The sequence below is a fragment of the Myodes glareolus genome, chromosome 2 (assembly GCF_982192425.1).
Source record: "Myodes glareolus chromosome 2, mMyoGla1.1, whole genome shotgun sequence".
Classification (NCBI taxonomy): Eukaryota; Metazoa; Chordata; class Mammalia; order Rodentia; family Cricetidae; genus Myodes; species Myodes glareolus.
In genome coordinates this window covers 555,748-579,646 of record NC_142027.1, presented here as the reverse complement: position 1 = coordinate 579,646, position 23,899 = coordinate 555,748, and the positions used below count along the sequence as shown (strand labels likewise).

At 35.9% G+C, this 23,899-nt stretch overlaps 1 protein-coding gene and 2 pseudogenes across 1 annotated transcript; 1 reads left to right on the top strand and 2 right to left on the bottom strand.

The window, feature by feature from the left end:
- The first annotated feature begins 690 nt into the window (after positions 1–690).
- LOC146895383 (heterogeneous nuclear ribonucleoprotein A3 pseudogene) lies at positions 691–1,646 on the top strand (annotated as a pseudogene).
- A 1,006-nt stretch (positions 1,647–2,652) lies between these two features.
- LOC125399478 (olfactory receptor 1165-like) lies at positions 2,653–3,606 on the bottom strand (annotated as a pseudogene).
- Positions 3,607–20,259: 16,653 nt separating this feature from the next.
- Positions 20,260–21,228, bottom strand: LOC125399481 (olfactory receptor 5W2-like). The gene has a single exon (XM_048432891.3). It carries the CDS (start codon positions 21,223–21,225, stop codon positions 20,260–20,262), a length of 966 nt encoding a protein of 321 aa, XP_048288848.3. The 5' UTR covers positions 21,226–21,228.
- Positions 21,229–23,899: the final 2,671 nt, after the last annotated feature.

Here is a 23,899-nt window from a genome sequence, read left to right as displayed (position 1 = left end):
GGTGGCGGAACACAGCCTGTCGCTCTTTTTACAATGGTGATACACAGATTAAAAGAAATGGGTTAACTTAAGATATAAGTTAGCCAGAAATGCACTTAAGCTATTGGCCAAACAGAACTGCAATAAATAGAGTTTCTGTGTGATTATTTCAAGTCAGGGTGTTCAGGAAATAAACTAGTGGCCTCTTCCAACAAATGGGCAAAAACATGGGTAACTACATTCATAAAGCTGAAAGAGCATTTTTTTTTTTTCAGATGGACTCTGTTTGCTGGCAGCAAGGAGGAGCTCCATGGCGCCTTTTTGAGAGGTCATCCTGATTCATTGGTAGGAAGAAAACAATGCACTTTTGAAATGGCGACTTTCTAGTTCATGCTGCCAGCACAAACTCAGGTTCTTCTAGGAGGCTGAGCACTTGAATCGTGTTTGTGGTCAGCAGGCTACAAGTTGCTCTCTGGCAACATGGGTCAAGTGATTAGCAGAGTTGGGGTGGTGAACATGGCTCCCACCCCATAGTCTCAGAGGCAGTGAATGGACATCTTCAGGGTTGGACTGGGTGGAGCCAAAAGGCAAAGCAGCCTTAGTTCTAGCATTTTAAGAAGTGGTTCTGGTCAGAAAAGGATTATAGATATGTAAAAAAGATAGATTCAGATTTTTAAAAAAGACCTCTAAATGGGGCACAGTGTTGGATAAATGCATACTTATGAAGAGGTGGATGCTGCAATGTGTGCTCGGTCACACAAAGTTGATGTGCGTGTAGTGGAACCAAAGAGAGCCGATTCTCGACAGGATTCTGTAAAGCCTGGTGTCCTTTAACAGTGAAGAAAATCTTTGTTGGTGGTACTAAAGAGGATACAGAAGAGTATAACCTGAGAGACTACTTTGAAAAGTGGGGCAAGATTGAAACCATAGAAGTTATGGAAGACAGGCAGAGTGGGAAAAAGAGAGGATTTGTTTTTGTGACTTTTGATGACCATGACACAGTTGATAAAATTGTTGTTCAGAAATACCACACTATTAATGGGCATAACTGTGAAGTGAAAAAGGCCCTTTCTAAACAAGAGAGACAGTCGGCTGGATCACAGAGAGGCCGCGGAGGTGAATCTGGCAATTTTATAGGTCGTGGAGGGAACTTTGGAGGTGGTGGAGGTAATTTTGGTCATGGTGGAAACTTTGGTGGTAGAGGAGGCTATGGTGGTGGAGGTGGTGGCAGCAGAGGTAGTTATGGAGGTGGTGATGGTGGATACAATGGATTTGGAGGTCCTGGTTACAGCAGTAGAGGAGGCTATGGTTGTGGTCCAGGCTTTGGAAACCAAGGTGGTGGATATGGTGGTGATGGAGGAGTAGGATATGACGGTTACAATGAAGGAGGAAATTTTGGTGGAGGTAACTATGGTGGTGGGAACTATAATGACTTTGGAAATTATAGTGGACAACAGCAGTCAAATTATGGACCCATGAAAGGGGGCAATTTTGGTGGAAGAAGCTCAGGCAGTCCCTATGGTGGTGGTTATGGATCAGGTGATGGAAGTGGTGGATGTAGTAGCAGAAGGTTTAAAGAAAACAGCAAAGAAGGGTTACAGTTCTTAGCAGGAGAGAGAGCGAGGAGCTGTCAGGAAATTCAGGTTTCTTTGAGTCAGGAACTGTAAAAGTCTGCCACTGAAGGAGCGATGATCCACAGTCAGAAAAGTTACAGCAGCTTAAACTGGAGGCCCTTCCTGTTCAGGACTGTCAGGGCCACACTCTGCAAAAAGTGCAGCTATTGATTAATGCAATGAATTGTCAATTAGATGTGCATTCCTGAGGTCTTTTATCTGTTGTAGCTTTGTCTTTCTTTTTCTGTTCATTGCATCAGGTATATTGCCCTGTAAATAGTGGTAGTGGTACCAGCAATAAAAAATTAAGGAATTTTTAGCTTCTCAAAAAAAAATTGTTGCTTTGGAAAAGAGGTTCATATCCCCCCCAGAGGATAGGAACTGGTGATTTCCTTCCAGACTAATGTGGTTTGATGAACTGAGATTCTAAGAAAGGTTGAACACTCGCAATAATTACTTTGTCCAACAAAAAGCAGGAAACAGTTTGGAAAGGACGACACCCTAATTCCCAAATATTGCTTAAAAATGTTAGATTAGGTTTGAAAGAGGTTATATTAAGGAGATTTGCATTGATTTGGATCTTGGTTTATTGATATAAGTTATATATATATGTATATATATATATATATATATGCTCTTGATGAAGGAATTGTACTTTTACAGCTCAATTAAAAAGGTAATTTAAAATTAAGAAATATAGGTTAATAGAGATTTTTTATATAGTCTAGTTTGCAGTCATGTTAGATTTTTCTAAATGCTTAGAGATATATTTCTGATGGATAGATATTCTTCAAATCTTTCAAAGAGTTTGGAATAGATGTTCTATATTTTTTCTGTGTTTCTCAAATTATTGATTTGACATTTTTCTCTTTCTCTAGAATTCATTGCTTCTTTCTCAATGCATATTGATCATGTACTATACTTATACTAAATAGAGAAAATAGATGTCTGTAGTCTGTCTGCACTTAGAAAAAAATACTACAGTCTCTTTCTCCCTTTCCTTCTCTCTCTCTCTCTTACACACACACACACACACACACACACACACAGATTCACACAATTATGTCAAGTGAGAGTGCAATTTGGAGCTCATAAGTCTTCTGACTGTCTCTTTCACATCTTTATTCCCAAGGCTGTAGATAAGGGGATTCAACATGAGGATCATAACTATATAAAGAGCAGTGGCCACTTTGACAAAGAGTCATGAGCTGTTTGAGTTGGGAACACAATACAAGAGGAGTAAGATTCCATGGAAGATTGTGATGGCTGTCAGATGGGAAGTGCAGGTGGAGAAGGCTTTTCGTAGTCCTCCTTTGGAAGGCATCCTAATAATAGTGACAACTATGAACACATATGAGGCTAAAGTGATAAGAACACTAGAAGACTCACTTAATATAGAAATGACTAAGCATACCATCTGACTAAAGGAGGAGTCAGAGCAAGATACAGAGATGACAGCAGAGTACTCACAGTCAAAGTGGTTAATAATGCCATATTCACAATAAGATAGCTGTAAAAGAGTATATATGAGTATCCCTGCACACAAGCCACCCACCATGTAAGTTCCAGCTACTAGTAAAGCACAGAACTTATGAATCATTACAACTGTGTAGAACAGGGGATTACAAACAGCCACAAACCTGTCATAGGCCATCACGGCTAACATGAACATCTCTGTAATCACAAATGTACAAATGAAGAAAAATTGTGTCATGCATCCTCTGAAAGAAATGGTTCTGTCATCCATTACCAAGATCTGCAACAGTTTGGGTGTAAACACACTAGAATAACATATATCCAAAAATGAAAGGTGGCTGAGAAAAAAGTACATGGGTATGTGAAGTCTGGGACTGATCCTGATAACCACAATTATGCCCAGGTTCCCAATCAAAGTCACTGAGTAAATGGTCAAGAACAGGAGGAAGAGAGGTATTTGAAACTGTGAATATTCTGAGAAGCCCACTAAGATGAATGTGGTCACAGAACTCTGGCTCTTCAGTTCAAGTGACTTCATCTCTCAGTTTATAAAGAGGAAGAGGAATGAAATGAAAGTGAATGGAACTTGAGAAAGTGGAGTGGTAGAAACTTAGTTGGAGCTCATCATGACACATGAAATCAGACATGAGCATTTTAAATTTGGAAGTTTTATGCTTCAATTTTGGTTCTTGTGTGGTTGATCAATGATTAATGATTTGAAGAAATCCTTTGTTCTCCACTACTGTGTTTTCCAGATCTGGAATTAGAATGTAATACTCATAAGTATCATTCTATGTGAGGTATGGTTATATGTTTATGAGAATAAATAACATATGGCTCCAAATGCAAAACATATGACACAAATTGGAAGGATTTTAGAGTAGTCTTCAAAAATCTTCACATTTCATACCCTTTGCTCTTTATTCACTCACATGTTCATAGCACATTATATTAAAAACGACATAGCCAGCTATTTGTTAACAGTTAGAAATAGAAATAAACCACAAAACTTTGCATCAAAAATATAAGAATCTATTTTCAATGAAATAAATACAATATTTAATCTGAAACATCGGGAAATACTTTACTTAACTAAGAGCATGTCCTGAGAGAAAAGAAATCGAACTCAATTGCAAATGATTTACTTGATCTATTTTCCTATTCCCCAAAACTATTAGATAATAATTGCAATTATTTATGTTGAATATATCAAAAACGGTTACAACTCTTGATTTTGTTTAAAGAATATTTCACATAATGCCAGTATCTATTATTACTAATAGAAGACCATTACCTATACCAGCATACTCTCCAATGCACTCTGTATTATAAGAACTCTGTGAACGATATTCTGTCAGTCACATGTGTTGATAAGAATCTTTTCCTGAGCAAGTATTTGTCTATGTTCTAGATGAATAATTCAGTCATTGATGTTCTAGACCTTAGAATAACAGAAGGTATAACAAAAATAAGAGAAGTGTAATCAAAACTTCTAAAACAATCATGCTATGATGTAATATGGCAAATTATAAAGTAACTGTGATGTTCCATGAAGTTGATTACAACAGATAAACAGAACTTTGATATATTACTACAGTAAATAAATCATGATAATGATATAACATTTAAAAAATGAAAGTAAAAAAGGGCTGTACAGCTATATCTTGCCTCCTTTAGATTAAGGATTAGGATTTACTTTTGGAACTTAAAGTACATTGATGTTTCCGTTGTCAGTGTTAAGTTACCAATAGTTTTCTTTGCTTTTCCACTGCTCTGTTGGATAATGATTATCCTACTTACAACGCTGGATAGTACTCCATAATCAGTAATCAATAAATCAAAGTGTTAATATAATGTAGCTTCAGTTTTTTCTTCTATTCCTTCTCTGCCATTCCCACTCACATATTTTGATTGAGAATCCCTTGTTTGCCTTTTATGGAATAATATAACTTTTATTTAATAATAAAAACACTATTTTCTAAACTTTGACATACTTTTTAAAATACACATACCAATATTTATTTATACAGACTCCACTGCATCCCAGAAGAAGGATGTGAACAAATTACTTTGCTAATTTTTACCAGCATTTTTGTAAAACATGGTCTCACTATGTTGAGCTGGATGGTCTGAAACTCATTATGTAAACCAGCTTTTCCCTAAGCTTGAGAATATATACCATCTCTGCTTTCCAAGAGCTTGGATAAAAGGTGTGCATAAATAACATAAAAAGAGACCGTAATTTTGAAAAATAGCATGGAGGAGTTTAAGAGATTGCTTAGAGAGAGGAAGAAAAACATAAAATTAAAAAATGCAAAATTTGAAAGTTCTTTTTAATGGAGCTCTTAAAGATGGTTTAACTTTATGTAATCTGTGAAAAACATTTGGTGGTTTATGTGCTGCTTTCTTGACAACCTTCCAAGAATATATCTTTGTTTTAGCAATTCCAGTATTTTTACACATGTTCCATTTTCTTTGCAACCATTTTATTGCATTTTATATAACAAGTCTTGCATTTTGGGATATTTTAAGTGGACAGGCTTTATGTGCTCTATTTTGTTCACCTAGATACATTAAAGTTGTAAGGATAAACTTACAAGTAACTATTGGTTTAAAGCTTTTGGAGAATGCCTGATTGTGGTGTTACATGTCTTTAATCCTAGCACTTGGAAGGCAGAGAGAGGCAGATATCTATCAGTTCAGTGCTATCCTGGTCTACAGATTGAGTTCTAGGACATCCATGAATACACAGAGAAACCTTCTGTCAAAACCCCACCAACAAAGAAAGAATAAAAATAACAACAATAAAATCTTAAGAGTTAATTAACAGTAAGGAGCCAGATTTAAATTCAGTACAGTAGTGAAAGAAACAATAAAATTTAAGTTTAGTACCCTAATAAGTTCTGTTACACAAAGAGTGTACTAGTCTTTCTCAGTTCAATTATATTTAACCTCCCCATTGATATGTGTGAATTCTATGCATATTCCATAAGACTAAAAAGGTACACCATTTTGAAACAACTCACGAGAATTCAGTCTTTCCCAGTATCTAATTTGATAAAATTAGTAAACCACATGTACAGTCTTCTTCAAAATAAAAATTATTTTATATTTCTCCCAAATTAGTAGTAATTCATCAGTAAAACTGAATCCAATTGAGTATATAAGTACAAATATTTTTGCAACTCTGAACAATTTGTAAAGAACAATGAGAAGTTAGCAAGATGACAGAAACCTGACAATTTTTTTCATGATATTGTTGATAGTGTAATGTGTTACTACTTGACACTAGGGACATGGACCCCGAGGAATTGTGATATATTGATATAATGAAACATGTAGAAGTAATTAGAGGAAATCTCTCTGTTATTGAAAATATAATTTTTTCTTACTAATTAGTATAAATCCATCTCATGACCTAATAAATGTTAGTTATATATAGATGATACATCTGAAGGTCAAAGAAATAGGAATAAATATATTACATTTATTCTAAGATATCAAGATAACTAAATTTTGTATGGTTTTTCATAGCATCAAAATCTGTATATTGTAGTATGAGGGGGCCGGCTTATTGGGGTTTCCATCCCTCCAAGTACCCCAACAGCTGGCAAGCAACAAAGAAAATCACACACAAGACTCCATAAGGTTATAAACTGATTGGCCCATTAGGTCAGGCTACTTATTAGTTCTTATGACTTATCTTAACCCATTATTCTGATCTATGTTAGCCACACGGGCTCAGTACCTTTCTCAATGTGACAGCTTACATGTTGCCTCTTTGGTGGTCTGCGCAGGAGTGACAGAGGAACCTCCCTGCTTCCCAGAATTCTCCTGTTCTCATTGCATCATCTCTACTTCCTGTCTGGTTTTCCTGCCTATACTTCCTGCCTGGCCAATCAGCGTTTTATTAAAATACATGATTGACAGAATACAGATAATTCTCCTGCACCATTTCCCTCTTTTTTTTAAAAACAAAGGAAAATACCCATAATCCATTTGTTGGGAATGTGGGTGTAGTATTTCAGGCTACTTCCTGCTGGTTGGGAGCACTGATGATCTTATGGGCACCTAAAGAAAATTTAGAGTTTTAATCAAGTCCTGACTGGAGTATCCTGTGAGTCCTGATCATCTCAGCAGCAGTCTTGAATCAGTTCTGGATGTAGAACTCAGACATCTGGGCCATCTGTTCCTATCGGAGATTTCTCAGGAGGTCTTCCTTGTTCAAACTGGATTTTTCTTAACTCAGAATGAATCCAAGGCCTCTCATTTTCTGTGGAAACAAAAGCAAAATCTCTTCTCCAAAGTAACATACATTTTGACTTCAATTTTGAAGCCAGGGTATTTTCAAAATACCTATCTTGGTTTAGTTCAGCAGCATTTATAAACAAAAGTCTTTTAGCAGCTGTTGCTCCTTCCTCAGCATTCAAACAATTCAAAGAGAGCATAATAGCATACAGTATCAAGATTTTTGTATATTTTCCATCTTTATTTTAACCTCTATTTCTTCTATTTTTACTTTTACTTTTTGAGACAGGATCTCTGTATATTTTTGTCCTGGAATAACACCATAGACCAGGCTGTCCTTGAACTCACAGAGATCCTTCTGTCTCTGCCTCCCCCAGTACTGGGCTCAAATGTGTTTGCTACCACACCTTGAACTCAGAGATCTGTCTGTCTCTGCCTCCCAGGCATTGGGATTAAAGGTGTGTGCTACCACACCTTGAAGTCACAGAGGTCAACTACCTCTGTCCCTTAAAGTCTCAGAGGTCAATGTACCTCTGCCTCCCAGGCATTGGGATTAAAGGTGTGTTCTACCACACCCAACCACTCTCTTTCTTTCTTTTTACTTTAAGAACTTTAACTTTTATCCTGCATATATGTTTAACATACTGTAAACCATTTAGAGGTTTTCTTCCTCTTTGAATCTCTCTTTACTGTACATCTTTCTTTTTCTGACCACTTGAGTCTTTAAGAAGAGGATGAAAGCTGTGGCTTTGACAGCTAGATCCTCTTGGCTGAGGTACCAGCCAGAACTGTGTTCACTGCCACAACTCTATGGCGTTTCAAGGTCTTTGCCAGCAAGCTGCAGCATTCTGCTCACAGACCACACTCGGTCAGACTACCTGCCTGAAAGAGTCAGAGTTTGCTCTGGCAGGACAGCCCAGAAAGCCGGCATTTTAAAACAGCATAGCTTTTTTCCTGCTACGGCTGAAAACCGAAAAGCATGCGTTCAGCTTTTCATCAACACCGTTTAAGTTTTTAGTAGCAGGACCTCTTAAAAGAGCTGCAGGGTTTTGCAGCTAAAGCTGAGTCAGGAAGCCTCTCTTAGATGAGAGTACTTGCTTGCCTCTAGCAAGCAGAGCAGACCTGAGAAATCGCTGCTACCAACAAAACATGCTTTACTCTATTCTTTCCCAAGCTTTCTCAGGCTTTCTGTGGATTCAGATATTTTACTTAAGAGTAGACATAATTTGTATGGAAAAAGATCTTTCTCTACTCAAAACGTATACTAGTAATTTAATAGTAAATATTTTTTCAACTATAGTTTCTTTGGTTTGGAAAGCACTGAGTGTCAAAATTATTCTATAGCTCCATTTAGGCTTATCAGAACAAAAAGTGAGGCGCAATATTTATATTTTAAATATCCTGGTTAAAAGTCATGAGATAGGCTCTGGTCAAGAAAACAGACTAGCGCCAGAGGTTTCACTTCTCCCTCTATTGTTCCAAATCCGAACTACCAACTTCATCGTTAATTCTCCAGCAGAATGAGCTATAGCAGCGTCCTCCCACCTCATCACTGCTGGGTTCTACGTATATTCCCTCACTAACCTTTTTTCTTCCCATGTGTACTTTGGGACCACCCCAAAATTCCATCAGACACTGGCTAACACACAGGCCACTCCAGCTAGAAAGCAGGTAGGCTAACAACAGATCTTCACAGCTCCTGCTTCTCCAAACGAATCCCCCAGACTCATCCCAGCTCTGTAGCAGGACACCTGCTGTAACTTCCTTTCCTGTTTGGCAACTGTCTCCAATCAGACAGACCTTCCACTCCAAACTTCCTTTCTCCCACCTATAGCTTTATCCTATCTTCACTGCCTGGGAAGCCACAGGCCAGTCTGACTAGGGGAGCCAATAAGATAAAGATTGCTAATCTTTATTGCCTCCTCTCTTAACTGCAAGTCCAATTCTCTGGTCTCATCCCCAGCTCAATTGCAGAATTTCCTCCATGGACTCTCCTCAGTCATTGCCTCCATTCTGAGAGCAATAAATAACTAAGAACACTCCTGAAGGACTGCTTGAATTCTTCTCTCATTGAATTCACTCTGCCACCCCCAAATCCATTCTCATTTTTAAGTCTCAGTTTCCAACACCCGGAAAACCATTTTACCTGAATCATCCCAGTGACTACACATATCAGGACTAGATACCAGCACCTTGAATGCCAATTTTTCCAATCCCAGATGCCAATACACCAGCACAAAAACCCTCTCAATAATGCCCAAGACAATATATATCCACTAGACAGAGGTATGTAAGTGTGTTTGTTTATATATGTATATGTATGTATGTATGTATATATAATGGACATATGTCTCCCAAACAACTATTATATAGGAGTCTGTGAATATTTCAATATAGTTGAACCGCAAATAAAAAACATTAGGACAGTTTTTATGCATATGATAGAAGTGCATAAAGAAGAAACAAATTAATGCCTTAAAGAAATCAATGAAAACATGAATAAACACCAGAAGGACAGGAATAAAATTATTCAAGACTGCAAAGTTGAAACAAATCAATAGAAATAGACAAACTAAATGAAATCTAGAAATAAAAAAGTTACAACCTCAAAGAGAAATCACAGAGGCTAGCCACACCAACAAATACAAGAGATAGAAGAGAGAATCACAGGTATTAAAGACATGATAGAAGAAATGTATACCTCAGTGAAAGAAACCGTCAAATCTAAATCAGCTGGCAAAAAAAAGACCTCCAGGAAAATGGGGATAGTTAAACAGTCTGAATATAATAACAACAACAAAATAATAATAATAATAATAGGAACAGAGAAAGGAAAATAAACACAGTCAAAATATTTCCTGCAAAATCATTAAAGAATATTTCCCTTACCTAAAGAAGTAGATCCCTTTCAAAGCACCAAAAGTGTAGTGAACACCATATAGACTTGATCAGAACAGAAAGTCCTGTTTGGCACATAATAACCAAAATACTAAACACAAAACATGAATAAAAATTTCTTAAATCTGCAAATGAAGAAAGTCTTCAGTGCTTGAGATTCTCACTTCCATCTCTTGTATTCTGCTGTTCATGCTTGCATTTGTGGTTCTTGATCATTTTCTCATGATTTCTGTTTCTATAATTCCCTCGTCTTGTGTATTCTTTATTGTCTCCTTTTCAGTTTTCAATTCTTGAATAGTTTCTTTAATCTGTTTGAATTTTTTCTTGGTTTTCTTTAAGGGATTTGCTGATGTCTTTCAATTTTTTTGTTTGTTTTTTCCTCCATTTCTTTAAGGGAATTTCTCATTTCCTTTCTAAAAATTTCAAACATTCTTTTGAAGTTATTTTTTTCAGTCATTTTCTTCTGCTTCATCTATATTTGGTTGCTCAGGTCTTCCTATTGTAAGGTCTGTAGGGTATACTGCTGTTGTGTTGCTCTTTGTGGTGTTACATGTGTTCTTACTTTTTTACTCATTTTTCCTCTAGTAGGTTTGTTACGGGCTGTCTGAGATTCTCTTGATTAAACGTCTAATTACCAGTGAATCCAAAGCTCAGATGGTTGCTCCTCATGGTACATTCAGTGTCACAGTTCTAGTTACCAGGTTGTTTACTCCGTGTTCCTGGAGATAGCTCAGTACTCCTGTATTTCACTCTGTTCCCTTGGAGTTTGCTGTCTCAGGCTTATTTTGGCCTAAGTTACTGGCTTTGACCTGTTTCTGTAAATCCTGGTCTGCATCCCCTCCTTTAGAAGTCTCTGGCTTGGAGTTGGTCCTGCAAATGTTTATGGCCATGGTCTACTGCCTCAGAGTTCCCAGGCTTGGGTGCACCCAGAACCGCAAAGGGCCTGGCTCTGGCCTGCTCCCTCTGAGGTCCTAGACTCATGCCAGACCCCTCAGAGATCTCTGGTTCCTCCCCAGGCCCTCAGAGGTCCAAGATTCACACCCAAAGTGACAGAGGTCTTGGCTCAGGCCTAGTTCCTGGGAGGTCTTGGACACACACCCCAGACCCACAAAGGACCTGGCTCTGTCCTACTCCCTCTGAGGTCCTAGACTCATGCCTGGCCCCTCAGAGATCTCTGGTTCCTATCCACCCCCTCAGAGGTCCCAGATTCACACCCAGAGTGACAGAGGTCTTGGCTCAGGCCTAGTTCTTGGGAGATCTTGGACTCACCCAGACCCACAGGGATCCTGGCTTAGGTCTACTTCCTTGAAGGTCCCAGATTCTTGTTCAGACCCTCAGTGGTCTCTGGCTCTGACTCACTCACTTAGCATCCTTTGATATCTCTTCTGATTAGTTTTTGCTTCACGTCTATAGATATTAAACTGGCTACAAGATATTAGCTTGTATCTTGGGACCATTGGAATAGTATCAAATAATTAACAACATTTTGAGATTTATTAATTAACTACATTTTGAGATTCATTAATTAAGCATTATGTTTAGATCTGTAACCTGGTTTTAGATTCAATTGCTTGTTTGTTTTGATGCCAAGTTTCTTGAGTTTTTTATATATTTTGGAAACTAGTGTAGGGGCCTACAGATGTGAATCTGTTCTACCTTGTCTAAAAGTCAGAGAGTTTGAGCTTACTCTTGCTCTCTTAAAGTTTTTGACAACATGTGTGGCTACAAACAAGAGATCCTAACAAAGGGTGTGGTTAAATAGTATTTTCAGTATAGATGTAGATCCACTTCACCTTGACCAGAGGTCAGAGAATTCAAGTCTATTCCTGCTCCTTCAAGGATACTGACAAGATGTTCTAGGTAGTTGCTGCCAGCAATGTACTTGTTCTAAGGGTGTGATTGCTATATGTCCTGTCTAAACAACAGAGTGCTTGACTGGGGATGCTCTGTTTATTCCTTACATCATATTAACGAAGTCTGCTGCCTCTCACTTCCCCTTTTGAAGTGGGGTATATAAGCATGTGCAAAAATAAATGCTAAGCGCGGGTGATTTCAGTAATCACTGAATTTTCCTTCCTGTGTTGTGTGTTACTGTCTTATTTCTCTTTTATCTTGGTTCATTTTGCATAATAATTCTAATTCTCATGCTCCTACCCTATAATGTGTGAATCCTGTTAAGGCTGAGCCTTAACATACTTTACAAGATTTTGTGAATACATGTACTGTGCATGTGTATATTTGTATTTGAAATTAACACACACGTTTGTTTAATTCTATCAACATCTACTACATTCCTAGCAATGTTTTACTTACTATCATCTTTTTTTAATATCCTCTGTCTTTTGACCTATTGTTTCCAACATATTGTGTTAGTGCTTTGCACTGCTGGACCCTGAGCAAAAGGTGCTTATATTGAAACATTAGTTATACAGTCTCAATAAATAAAGTAACACTAAATAATGCTTTAAGGAGGTCATTACAAACAATGAAGACTATTACAAAATATTAGTCTAAGGTGTGTTACTTTCCTTTATTTTGTGGAATTTTTATTTAATGGTTCAAAGTTGTGTTGCATTCTTTTATGTTGTTTGCTCGGCTTTGCAAGGCTATGCTACTTTGCTGCATAAAACACCTAATTGTTCAAATAAAGGGTTGAGTGGTCAAGAGGTAGGCAGGAGGAAGGATAGGTGGAGAGAATAAATAGGAAAAGTCATCTAAGGAATAAGAGGGAGAAGCAAGAAAAGGACAAGGAGAGGTGGATGCCAGGGACCAGTCACTGAGCTACACAGTCAGCCGAGGATTAAGAAAGAAAGAAAGATATACAGAATAGAGAAAGGTAAAAGGCTCAGAGACATGATGTAGCTAAAGATAAATGGAGTTATTTAAGTTAGAAAAGTTTGCTAGAAACAAGCCAATCTAAGGCCAAGCATTCATAAGAATAAGTCTCTGTGTATTTATTTTGGACCTAGGTGGAAGACCTCCAAAAAGTAAAAGAGTCAACTACAGAAGATGGATGTTTAACCAAGGATGAATATAAAAAAGAAATAATGGAAAACTTCCAGAAGGAAATTGAGTAGTTGATGGTCAATATTTTCATAATAGAGAGTCACTTTGTCAGGGTCTTTTTCACATTATATATAATTTTGTAGTTTAATACAAACCACTTCAGCATTCTATGAAATTAAGAAGATAATTATTTATTTTATTTTTGTGTTTCTAATTATCATATCATTTCCTTCCCTGCAAAACCTTTCAACTATCCCTACAGCTCTCTTTCAAGTTAATGACCCATCATTTACTTAGTTGTCATTACATGCAATTGTAACTACCTAAATCTAAGTTTAACAGAACAACAACAGACTTGCCAAAGTGAATGTAGGAATCCACAAAGAATTACTAACAACTAAGAAATGTTGAGAGTGAGAGAAACAGTCTTTTCCAGGGAAGAACACAGCAATTAGTCATCCATTGCCAAAACATCAGCCCAGAAAACATACGCATGAATAACATTTCTATAAACTGACAGTTTCTTTTTGAAAGTATACACACATACACATAAACCTTTCTAATAACTCTGCATCCTCACCTAGTAAGACTTCATTGGTTTTAAAATGGCAAAGCTTTCTTTTCCTTAATATCTATATAATTGTAAATACCTGGCCTGTGCTCATGAAGCTTTCATCTTCCCATAACCCCAACATATATCATTTTGATTCTAGTACTTTTGTATCTGTCTTAGTAATGTGACATTTCTGTCTGTATGCTGTTATTACCATTAATGAATAAAGAAACTGCTTTGAGCCAATAGCAAGGCAGAAGTAGATGGGGAAAACTAAACTGAGTATTGGGAGAAAGAAGAGCAGAGTGAGAGAGAAGCCATGGAGCCACCAGAGACAGACACTGGGAAATTTATCCAGTAAACCACAACCACAAATGAATTGAAATGGGTTAAATTAATATGTAAGAGTTAGTCAATAAGAAGCTAGAGTTAATGGGGCAAGCAATGATTTAATTGATACAGTTTCTGTGTGATTATTTTAGGTGTCTGGGCAGCCAAGAAACAAACAAGAGGCCAAGCGGCCTTCTTCAACATCTTAGGGTTTGTATTGTAGTGAAGTGGCACCATGCTCATGGCAACTATTACAGAGAAAACATTTAATTGTGGTGGCTCCCTGAAAGTTCAGATGTTCAGTCCATTGTTGACTGTGTTCTCTGTTCTGCCCAGTTCCTGCATTTGTTAAGTCCCAAACAAATCACACAGAGGTCTACCTTAGTTATAAAATGATTTGCCCGTTAGCTCAAGCTTCTTATTAACTAATTCTGATAACTTACATTAGCCCATAATTCTTGTCTGAGTTAGCCATGTGGCTCAGTACCTATTTTAGTGAGGCAGTGCCTTCTTGCTTCCTCTGTGGCTGGGTCATGACTGCAGACTGCAGAATCCTCTTCCCAGAATTCTTCTGTTCACTTTGCCCTGGCACTACTTCCAGCATGGTTGCCCTACCTATACTTCCTGCCTGACTACCAGCCAATCATTTTATTAAACAAGTACAAGAAACACATTTTACAGGGTAAAACCATTGTCCCACAGCATTCCACTATCATCCTGGCAAAACACTGCAACAAACAGGCAGACATGGTACTTGAAAGTTAGCTGCTACATGTTGATACAGAGACAACAGGAATAGATAGTCTTATCAGGGGTGACTTGAACATATTTGAGACCTCAAAGTCTGCCTCCACAGTGACACATTTTCTCCAAAAAGAGTGCACTTATTTTTAACAATTCCACGCCTTCCAGTAGTGCCACTCCTTTTCAGGGCTGTTTTCTTTCAAAACACCAAAGTATCTAATTAGGAAAATGTTGCTCTTCCACACTGGTTTTACACATTAATGTTAAACAACAATTGCAATTCATGTTTCATTTATTTCAGGGAATGAGGCTCATTGCAAAATATTTGAATGTGTATGTGTGTGTGTGTGTGTGTGTGTTACTCTCTCATATATTATATCCCAACCACATTTTCTCCTCCTCCCATCTGCCTTGTTTTTACCATGACCTCCCCTCTGTCCAGTCAGTTGATTCTGTGGACCATGTTCCCTTGTTCCTGAATGTTCTGTTTCCTCTGATTCTTCCTCCCCCTCCTCCAAAGGACTCCTGAGCTCTACTTGAGGTTTAGCTGTGGAACTTTCATCTGCTCCTGTCGGTTCCTGGATGAAGTCTCTCTGGTCTCTTTGGTGAGCATTCTGCTAGGCTCCATTCTCAGAATACTTTGAAGGCAGGGTAACACTGTACATTAAAGGTTGAATTTTAGCTGAGTTGATATTTCAATTCCTATAGTTGAGACCTTTCTTGGTTATGAAAGACTTGTGGTTCAGGCTCTGTCCACCATTAAGAGGAATGTTTGCAAGAGTGAGTCTGGTAGATCCCATAGAGTTTATATCATACTAAGTTTCCACTTCATGCCCAAAATGCTCTCCAATTCTAGTCATTTCTCCCAGTATATTATTTATTACTCCACCCACTTGATCTCTCTTATTCTCAATCACACCTTAATCTAGTCTATTCTGTTTTCCTTTCTCAGAGAGATCCTTGCATCCCCACTTAAACACTCCTTATTACTTAGCTTCTCTGAATCTGAATAGTAGCATAATCATGCTACAATTTTTGTAAATACAGAATATTTACTTTGCAGCTAATAGCCACATATAAGTGAGTACATATCATATATGTCTTTCTGTGTATGGAATATCTTACTCTGGATGATCTTTTCTAGTTCAATCCAGTTGCCTGCAATTTTCATGATGTCATTGTTTTTGAACAGCTGAGTAATACTCCACTGATTAAATTTACCATATTTTATTTATTCATTCTTGTATTAAGAGACATCTAGATTATTTCCAGTTTCTAGATATTATATGTAAAGCTGCTATGAATATAGTTGATCAAGTGTCCTGATGATAGGATAGAAGTCCCTTGGTGTTTGCCCAGGATTGTTATAAGTGGTCTTGAGTTATAGAGAGTCTTAATTTTCTGAATAACTGCCACATTGACTTATAAAGAGGCTGTAAAAGATTTGCCCCACCTAGAGTAGATGAGTGTTGCCCTTACTCCGCATCTTCTCCATCATGAGCTGTCACTTGTATTTTTTCTTAGCCATTGTGACAGGAATAAGATGGTATCTCAAAGACCTATTGATTTGTACTTATCTGATGTCTAAATATGTTGAATATTTCTTTAAATGCTTCTCAGCCATTTTAGATTCCTCTGTTAAAATTGTCTATTTAGATCAATACCACATTTTTGAATTTAATGCTTGGATTGTTGGTGACTAGTTTCTTGAATTCTCTTAATATTTGGGGTATAAGCACACTGTCAGATGTGAAGTTGGTGAATTTTTTTTCCCATTCTTTGGACTGTTATTTTTTTCTACTGATAGTGTTCTTTATCTTATAGTTTCATAGAGTCCTATTTATTAATTGTCAATCTCAGTGCATTCTCTATTGAGCTTCTGTTCTAGAAGTTGTCTCCTATGACAATGACTTCAAGGTTATTCTCTATTTTCTCCTATGACAATGACTTCAAGGTTATTCCCTATTTTATCTTCTATCAGGTTCAGTGTATCAGGCTTTATGTGAGGTGTTTGATTCACTTGGAGTTGAATTTTGTGCAGGGTGAGAGATGTGGATCTATTTTTATTCTTCTATATACTGACAATCAGTTAGACAAGTACCATATATTGTAGATACTTTCTAACATGTATATTAGAAATATATATTATATATATTAAAAGCCATACATACATATACGTATATATACATATATAAATACACATGTATAGATATATACATATATATATATACATATGAAAATTGAAAATTAGGTGTCCGTAAGTATGTGACTTTATGTCTGGGTTTTCAATTCAATTCTATTGATCAACATATCTGTCATATTTCTCTATTTATTTCAATGCCTTGCAGTATTTATTACCATAGCTCTGTAGTGCAGATAAAAAATGGGGATGGTGATACCTCAAGAAGAGTTCTCTTTTTTTATTATACAGTTCTGCTTTTTACTATTCTGTGCTTTGATTTTTCCTACAAAGTTGAGTATTGTTTTTTCAAAGTGTGTAAAGAATTGTGTTAGAATTTTGATGGGGATTGCTTTGAATCTATAGATCATTTTTAGTAAATCATACTTATCTATGAGCATAAGAGGGCTTACCATCTACTTGTGTTGTCTTCAATGTCCTTCTTCAAAGACAAACTTCTTGCCATACAGTTTTTTCACTTGCTTGGTTAGAGTTACCCAGAGGAGGTATGTGTGTATGTATTTATTATTATTATTAGCAATTGTGAAGAGTGTTGGTTCCCTAAATTCTTTCTCAGACAATCTGTGGTTTGTATATAGGATAGTTACTGATTTTTTAAAGTTAATGTTATATACAGTTTTTACTTAAGGTTTCCATCAGCTCTGGGAGTTCCCTGGTGGCATTTTGGGGGTTGTTGTTCTATACTATCATATTTTTTGTAAATAGAGATACTTTGATTTCTTGCTTTCTAATTTGGGTAATCTTGATTCTGATTTCTTATCCAATTGAGCTCACTAGAACTTTGAATACTATATTCAGTAGAGACAGACAGTGTGGAAGCCTTATCTTGTTCCTGATTTTAGTGGAATTGCTCTAAATTTCTCTGCATTTAATCTGAGGTTTTTATGGGCTTGCTCTAAGTTGACTTTATTATGCTTACATATGTCTTTTGTGTTCCTGATCTCTCCATGACTTTATAATGAAGTGGGGCTGGACTTTTTTGAAAGTCTTTTTCACCATCTAGTAAGATGTCCATACAGCTTTTTTTTTTCTTTCAGATTTTTTATATGATGGATTACATTGACAGTTTTTTATATGTTGAACCATTCCTGCATCTGGAATAAAGCATACTTGGTGACGGAAGGTGATCTTTTTTATGTTGTCTTGTATTCAGTTGACAAGTATTTTATTGAGTATATTTGTATCAGTGCTCAAGAGGGAAATTATTTCTGTTCACTTTCCCAGACTTTCTATTCTCTCATTTCCCTCAGTGTGTCTTATTTACTGCTTCTATTTTAGTTTTTAGGTCTTGAACAATTTCTTTGTCACTGCTCTTCACCCTCAGGCCTTTTCTGGCATTCTTTAAGTAATCCATTGATATATTTCCCAATTTATTGTTTCTTTTCCTTGATTTCTTTAAGTTTCTTTATTTCCTTTTTAATGACCTCTATCATCTTTATAAAATAGTTTTTAAGGTCATTTTACTTGTTCTTCAGTTCTTCAGCTGTGTTGTAATATTCAGGTCTAGCTGTCAGGGGACAGCTGGGCTCTGGTGGTACCATTTTGCCCTGTGTTGTTAACTGTGTCTTCAATACCTGTATATCTACAGTCATTTCATATAACAAATTTTCATACAAAGAAGAATTTATATGTGCATATTTGTGTACATTCTTGTTTCAAAATACACACTCCAAACATCTTACCATCACCTGATACATAAAAAATGTTATTTTTTTCTTATCTTATTTTCTTATTCTTTCAGTATTCTTTTTTACAAAATATGATGTTAGAGTTTTGAACTGCAGGAATGAAATACTTAGGCCTGGAGTCAAAAATAATTAATATGGCAGTTTGGAGATACTTATATAAGTACACAGTAAAATTAAATAAAAGTTGAAGGAACACGATAGATGGAGAAGTAGAACCTATAACAAAGGATGCATATAAAGAGAAATAAATAGGAAAATTTCCTTAAAGAAATAAAACTATGTTGATGAACAGAAGTTCCATTCCATCACATAGGAAGAAACTGGAAGTTCAGTTGCAAATACCACTTTAATTTCTTAAGAGTTTTTTAATTTTTATTTTTATTCAATTATTTATTTTTTACAAGCAAACTGCTCTTTTCTTTGCTTCCTCTATTTCCATTCCCTTCTGTACCACCTCCGCTTAGCCTATCCCCTACATCCACTCCTTCTCCTTTCTATTGAGAGGATGGACTCCCATGGATATCAACCAAACATAACATATGAAGACTGATCTAGGCAACTCAGTATGAGGAAAAGAGTCCCAAAATAGTCAGAAACTACCTCTGCTATCACTGTTTGGAGTCCCACAGTAAGATAAACTACACGACAATATCATATATGCAGAGGGCCTAGGTCAGTCCCATTCAGGCTTTCTAGTTGTTGGTTCAGTCTCCATGGGACCCTATGAGCCCAGGGTAGTTGAGAAGCTTTTATACAGTGATGTTAATCTCTTTTTCAAGAGTTGAAGATGACTAGATAATAAGCTGCAGCTATTTATGCATACAAAATTCTGCTTCCAAAGATCTCCCTATGCTAAAATTATTATAGTACAATGATTTTACAATAAGAATATCATTGATGATAGAAACTCTGTCATTGATTTTAATATCGTAATCAGGAACGATTTCTGTGGTTCCCAAATGCCATAGACCTGTTTGCTTCATTTCCTACGTAGCTGTTGTCAAATCTTCAAACCATAATGTGCTCATCTTTGAACATGTATAATTTTAATTCTCCAGTTAACAAAATCTTTCCCCTACGCAATGAATTTAAGCAATTGCCTGTAGAAGATACCCTAAAGTTCATTTACTTCAGGATCATTTTGAATTGCATTTTAAATTTTTGAAGTTCAATTAAAATCTATTGCTTTCACAAGACCACAAATTTATTAGAAAATTAACCTTTGAATTTGCATTGAAACATGAGGGATATAATTAGTAATGTGAAACTAGTAAATATTCATTAAAGAGGGTAATCAAAACTACTATGAAATAAATGTGTCATCAATTAAAATAAGCAAGAAAAATTTATAGTCATGAGTGTTATGCATTAGTCTTAGACATATGCTGAAACTTCACATATTTTAAGATCTTCTCTATTTACTATAGTTTGGTGTTAGAACAAGTGAACAGTTTTACTGATTTTAAGTACAAATTACAACTTTTTTCTTTGTCATCATTACATTTTCTTGGGGGAGAGCATTATTTATAAGTGTACATGCTTGTGTAATTCAATGTGGTTTAAATCTACATTTTTATTTTGTTTTTTAATAGCCTCTTTCACATCCTTGTTCCTCAGACTATAAATCAGAGGGTTTAGCATGGGAATCACAAGAGTATAAAACAGTGAGGTTATTTTGTCTTGATTCAGGGAATATAAAGAACTTGGCCGAAAATACATGAAGAGTACAGTTCCCTGGAAAATGGCCACTGTGGTCAGATGGGAGGTGCAGGTGGAAAAAGCTTTGAATCTCCTATCAGCAGAACAGATCTTCAAGACTGATAAAATGATGTAGCAATAAGAGACCAGAACTCCTGAGATAGTGCTCAGTTCAATGAAGCCAAAAACAGTAAATAAGGCCAGTTCATTGACTTGTATGTCTGAGCAAGAGAGGAGATAAAGTGGAGGCAAATCACAAAAGAAGTGGTTGATCTCATTAGACCCACAAAAACATAAACAGAATGCCAAGGTTGTATGTATTAAACCATCTGTTGTTGCTACCAGGTAAACCCCAGCCGTGAGCATGGAACACACCATGCTGGACATGTTAACTGTGTAGAGCAAGGGGTTGCTGATGGCCTGGTACCTATCAAAGGCCATCACTGCTAGCAGAAGACACTCAGAATCAGCAAAGACACAGAATGTCAAGAATTGTAGAGCACAACCAACAATGGGAATTGATTTCTCCTCAGCCAAGAGATCCACCAGCATCTTGGGTCCAATTGCTGTGGAATAGCAGAGGTCATAGAAAGAGAGGTTACTGAGAAAAAAGTACATGGGTGTGTGGAATTGAGAGTCCACTCTAATTAAAATGATCATCCCAAGATTGGCCAGAAGAGTAATGAGATAAACAAGTAAGAACGTGGTGAACAGGCCTACTTTTGTGCCAGAGTTATTGGTAATTCCCAAAAAAATGAATTCATCCACATAAGAGCAATTTCCCTTGTCCATTCTTCTTTCTTCTTATGTATATTTTAAAAGATATTTCCAAAATTGAGTAGGTATATTCAAGTTATATCTAAAAAAGAAAATAAATAATTCTCTTAATTTTGATCTCTAAGAAATATACCTGGTCACATTCTACTCTGTAAGTAGATCTTTATCATATTGATCATAATAAAACGTACCAGAGAGTCTTAGGGTTAAGTTGTCATGAGGTGTAACATCCAGTTTGAACTGTGAAATGTATAACTTCTTACAATTTTAACATATTTGAATCTCCCTTTCCCTTTTGTAAATATATTTTGATTAACTGAAACTTACTGAATATTCAACATATGTGGACAAAAGAATAATCATAGTGATGTGAGGCTGTAAAATAAAATGTTTGCTATTTCTTCTTAATTTAAAAGATTCACTTGAACAAAATATTAATTACTAGTATCTAGATTCTCCAAATTCTGAAAAAAAATTTGTCAGTTCAAAAAGCAATGGAAGTCTATGCCATTTGCTAGTGAAAATTAAAATCATTTTATTCTAATGCTCTATAGCCTATAACATTCAATAACACGGGGAACAAATCAGATTTTCAATAACAAATATGTTTTATTTTTATGCGTTTGCTCCAAAAGAATGATCTATAAATAAAGTCTTAGATTCTGGCATTTGAAGAGATATAACTAAATTGGAAATAAAATGTGAAACTCTGTAACTAACCCTTTTATATTTGTTCTATTTCAAATTCTTAAGTCATAGTTTTATTTTGAATTTGAAAAGGGCATAAGGAAATATAAAGTTTGCAGAAATATATATGTTTGACTTTCAATGTGTGATACATTTGCAGTATTAAATGTAGAGCTTATATGAAAGGGAAAGGAAACAGGGATGGATAGACCCTGAATACTTTTTCTATTATTTTGGCTCAATAAGTATTATGTATGACTTACATGATGTTGAAGTGACATTGAATTATATCGGGTTGTTATTTATAAAGTGGTACAATAAGTTATTAAAAAAGAAACATAGAGAAATAAGTGAACAGAGAGAAATTGATTCATGAATATTGTTCTTATTGTTTACCAAAGAAGAGCAATATTTTTAACCTTGTGTTTTAAGAGTTGAAACCCGGGAACTTACCTGAGGTGAACAGATCAATGGTGTATGAATATTGGGCAGCTGGTGATGTTTTGTGCCAGTGAAAATTCCATGTATATATCATCCATCCCTGAAGTTCCGTCCCTAAGGCTTTGGTGTAATGAAACATTTAATTTATTATGTTTCTAGTTCTGTGTTTTCCCTAGTGAATACATATACATTGTAGGCAATGCTTTAGTTTAAGTCTTGATGACTGTCATCCTCAATTAATTTCACACTCTAAAATGTAATTTATAGGAATGTCATTTTTAGTATAAAATTTTATCTTTATTCCAAACTGAAATGGATTTAACTAAAATGTATTCATACTTAAACATTATTTATAACCTTCCTGCATTTATTTCATTTTGAAGCATTATCTTAAATACTTTATTGGATCATTGCTAACTTTCACCATTGCTATTTTGAGATATAATTAATATACAATGAAATTCATGCAGTTCTGAAAGTAAGCATTATTTATTTTTTCTATTACAGTAATTTGAGTTTCCCTTCTCTGCACTTCTAGAGCATTCATTACGTCAATATGAAACATACACTGCATTTTACTATTTACCTTTGGTTTTTAGAATGCTTGGAAATGCTTTCTGATTCCTTCAAATTTATCTGTTTGTATTTAATATATTTTACATATTTATTTTTACATTGCTTATATTGCTTATTTGTTTATAATATCAGATATAAAGAGCATTATATTTTACAAGATCTTTGCTGTTTGTCTTTTATGTACTGTGACTTGAAAAAAAATACTGGATTCTGGAACCTTCTGTTTTTGTCGTCCATTTTGTTAGAGTATTTGCAAGTCATGTTAATAAACTCACTTTATATATACATGTATATGTATTCTGTATATTTTGTTTCTTTAAAGAAACCTGACTAAGGCTGGGAGAGTGGTCAGTGCTGAAAGAATAGAATGGGTGAGAAATAAGTAATACTAAGGATGTCTTAAAATTGATAAGGAATCTTATTTTATAGTCTCCAAAATTTACATATAATACATAATTTGTATAGAATATATGTACACAAAACATAAGGAAACTCTGTTTGAGTACTTGGTCACAAGAGTCTAGTCGACTCCTAAAGAATATAGGTTATTTCTGTTGACCTTGGTTCCCTTTAAGAGGTTGAGATAAGTCTCTATTGCTGAATACATGGTATATTTAAGACTTAGAAGACTCTAGCTGTATATGGCCTAAATGCCTCCTCCCTGAAGAGGAGGATGTAATATTTCATAGTCCCCTAATTTGCCATATAATCTGTCAAGGGACAAAAGCAGCCAAAGTCTGCCTAGATAAGATATCTACTTACCACAACATTGGCCAGCATAACACGATAATGGTGCAATAGGGGGCTTTGCTTGTTCCTTGGCATTAACCATCAGCTATCTTATTGGACTGAAGTACTCTTATCACTAAGGAAATCATGCCTTGAAGTGGTAACCTAGACAATCACTTATGGAGTGGGGCAGGGCAGGTGTTTAAGACAGGCTAAGTAACACAGCTTTACAGAATTAAACAAATGCAACATAAAA

Bases quoted from the DNA above. Each gene is read 5' to 3' on its own strand.
- LOC125399481 (XM_048432891.3), bottom strand. From the start codon at position 21,225: ATGGACAAGGGAAATTGCTCTTATGTGGATGAATTCATTTTTTTGGGA.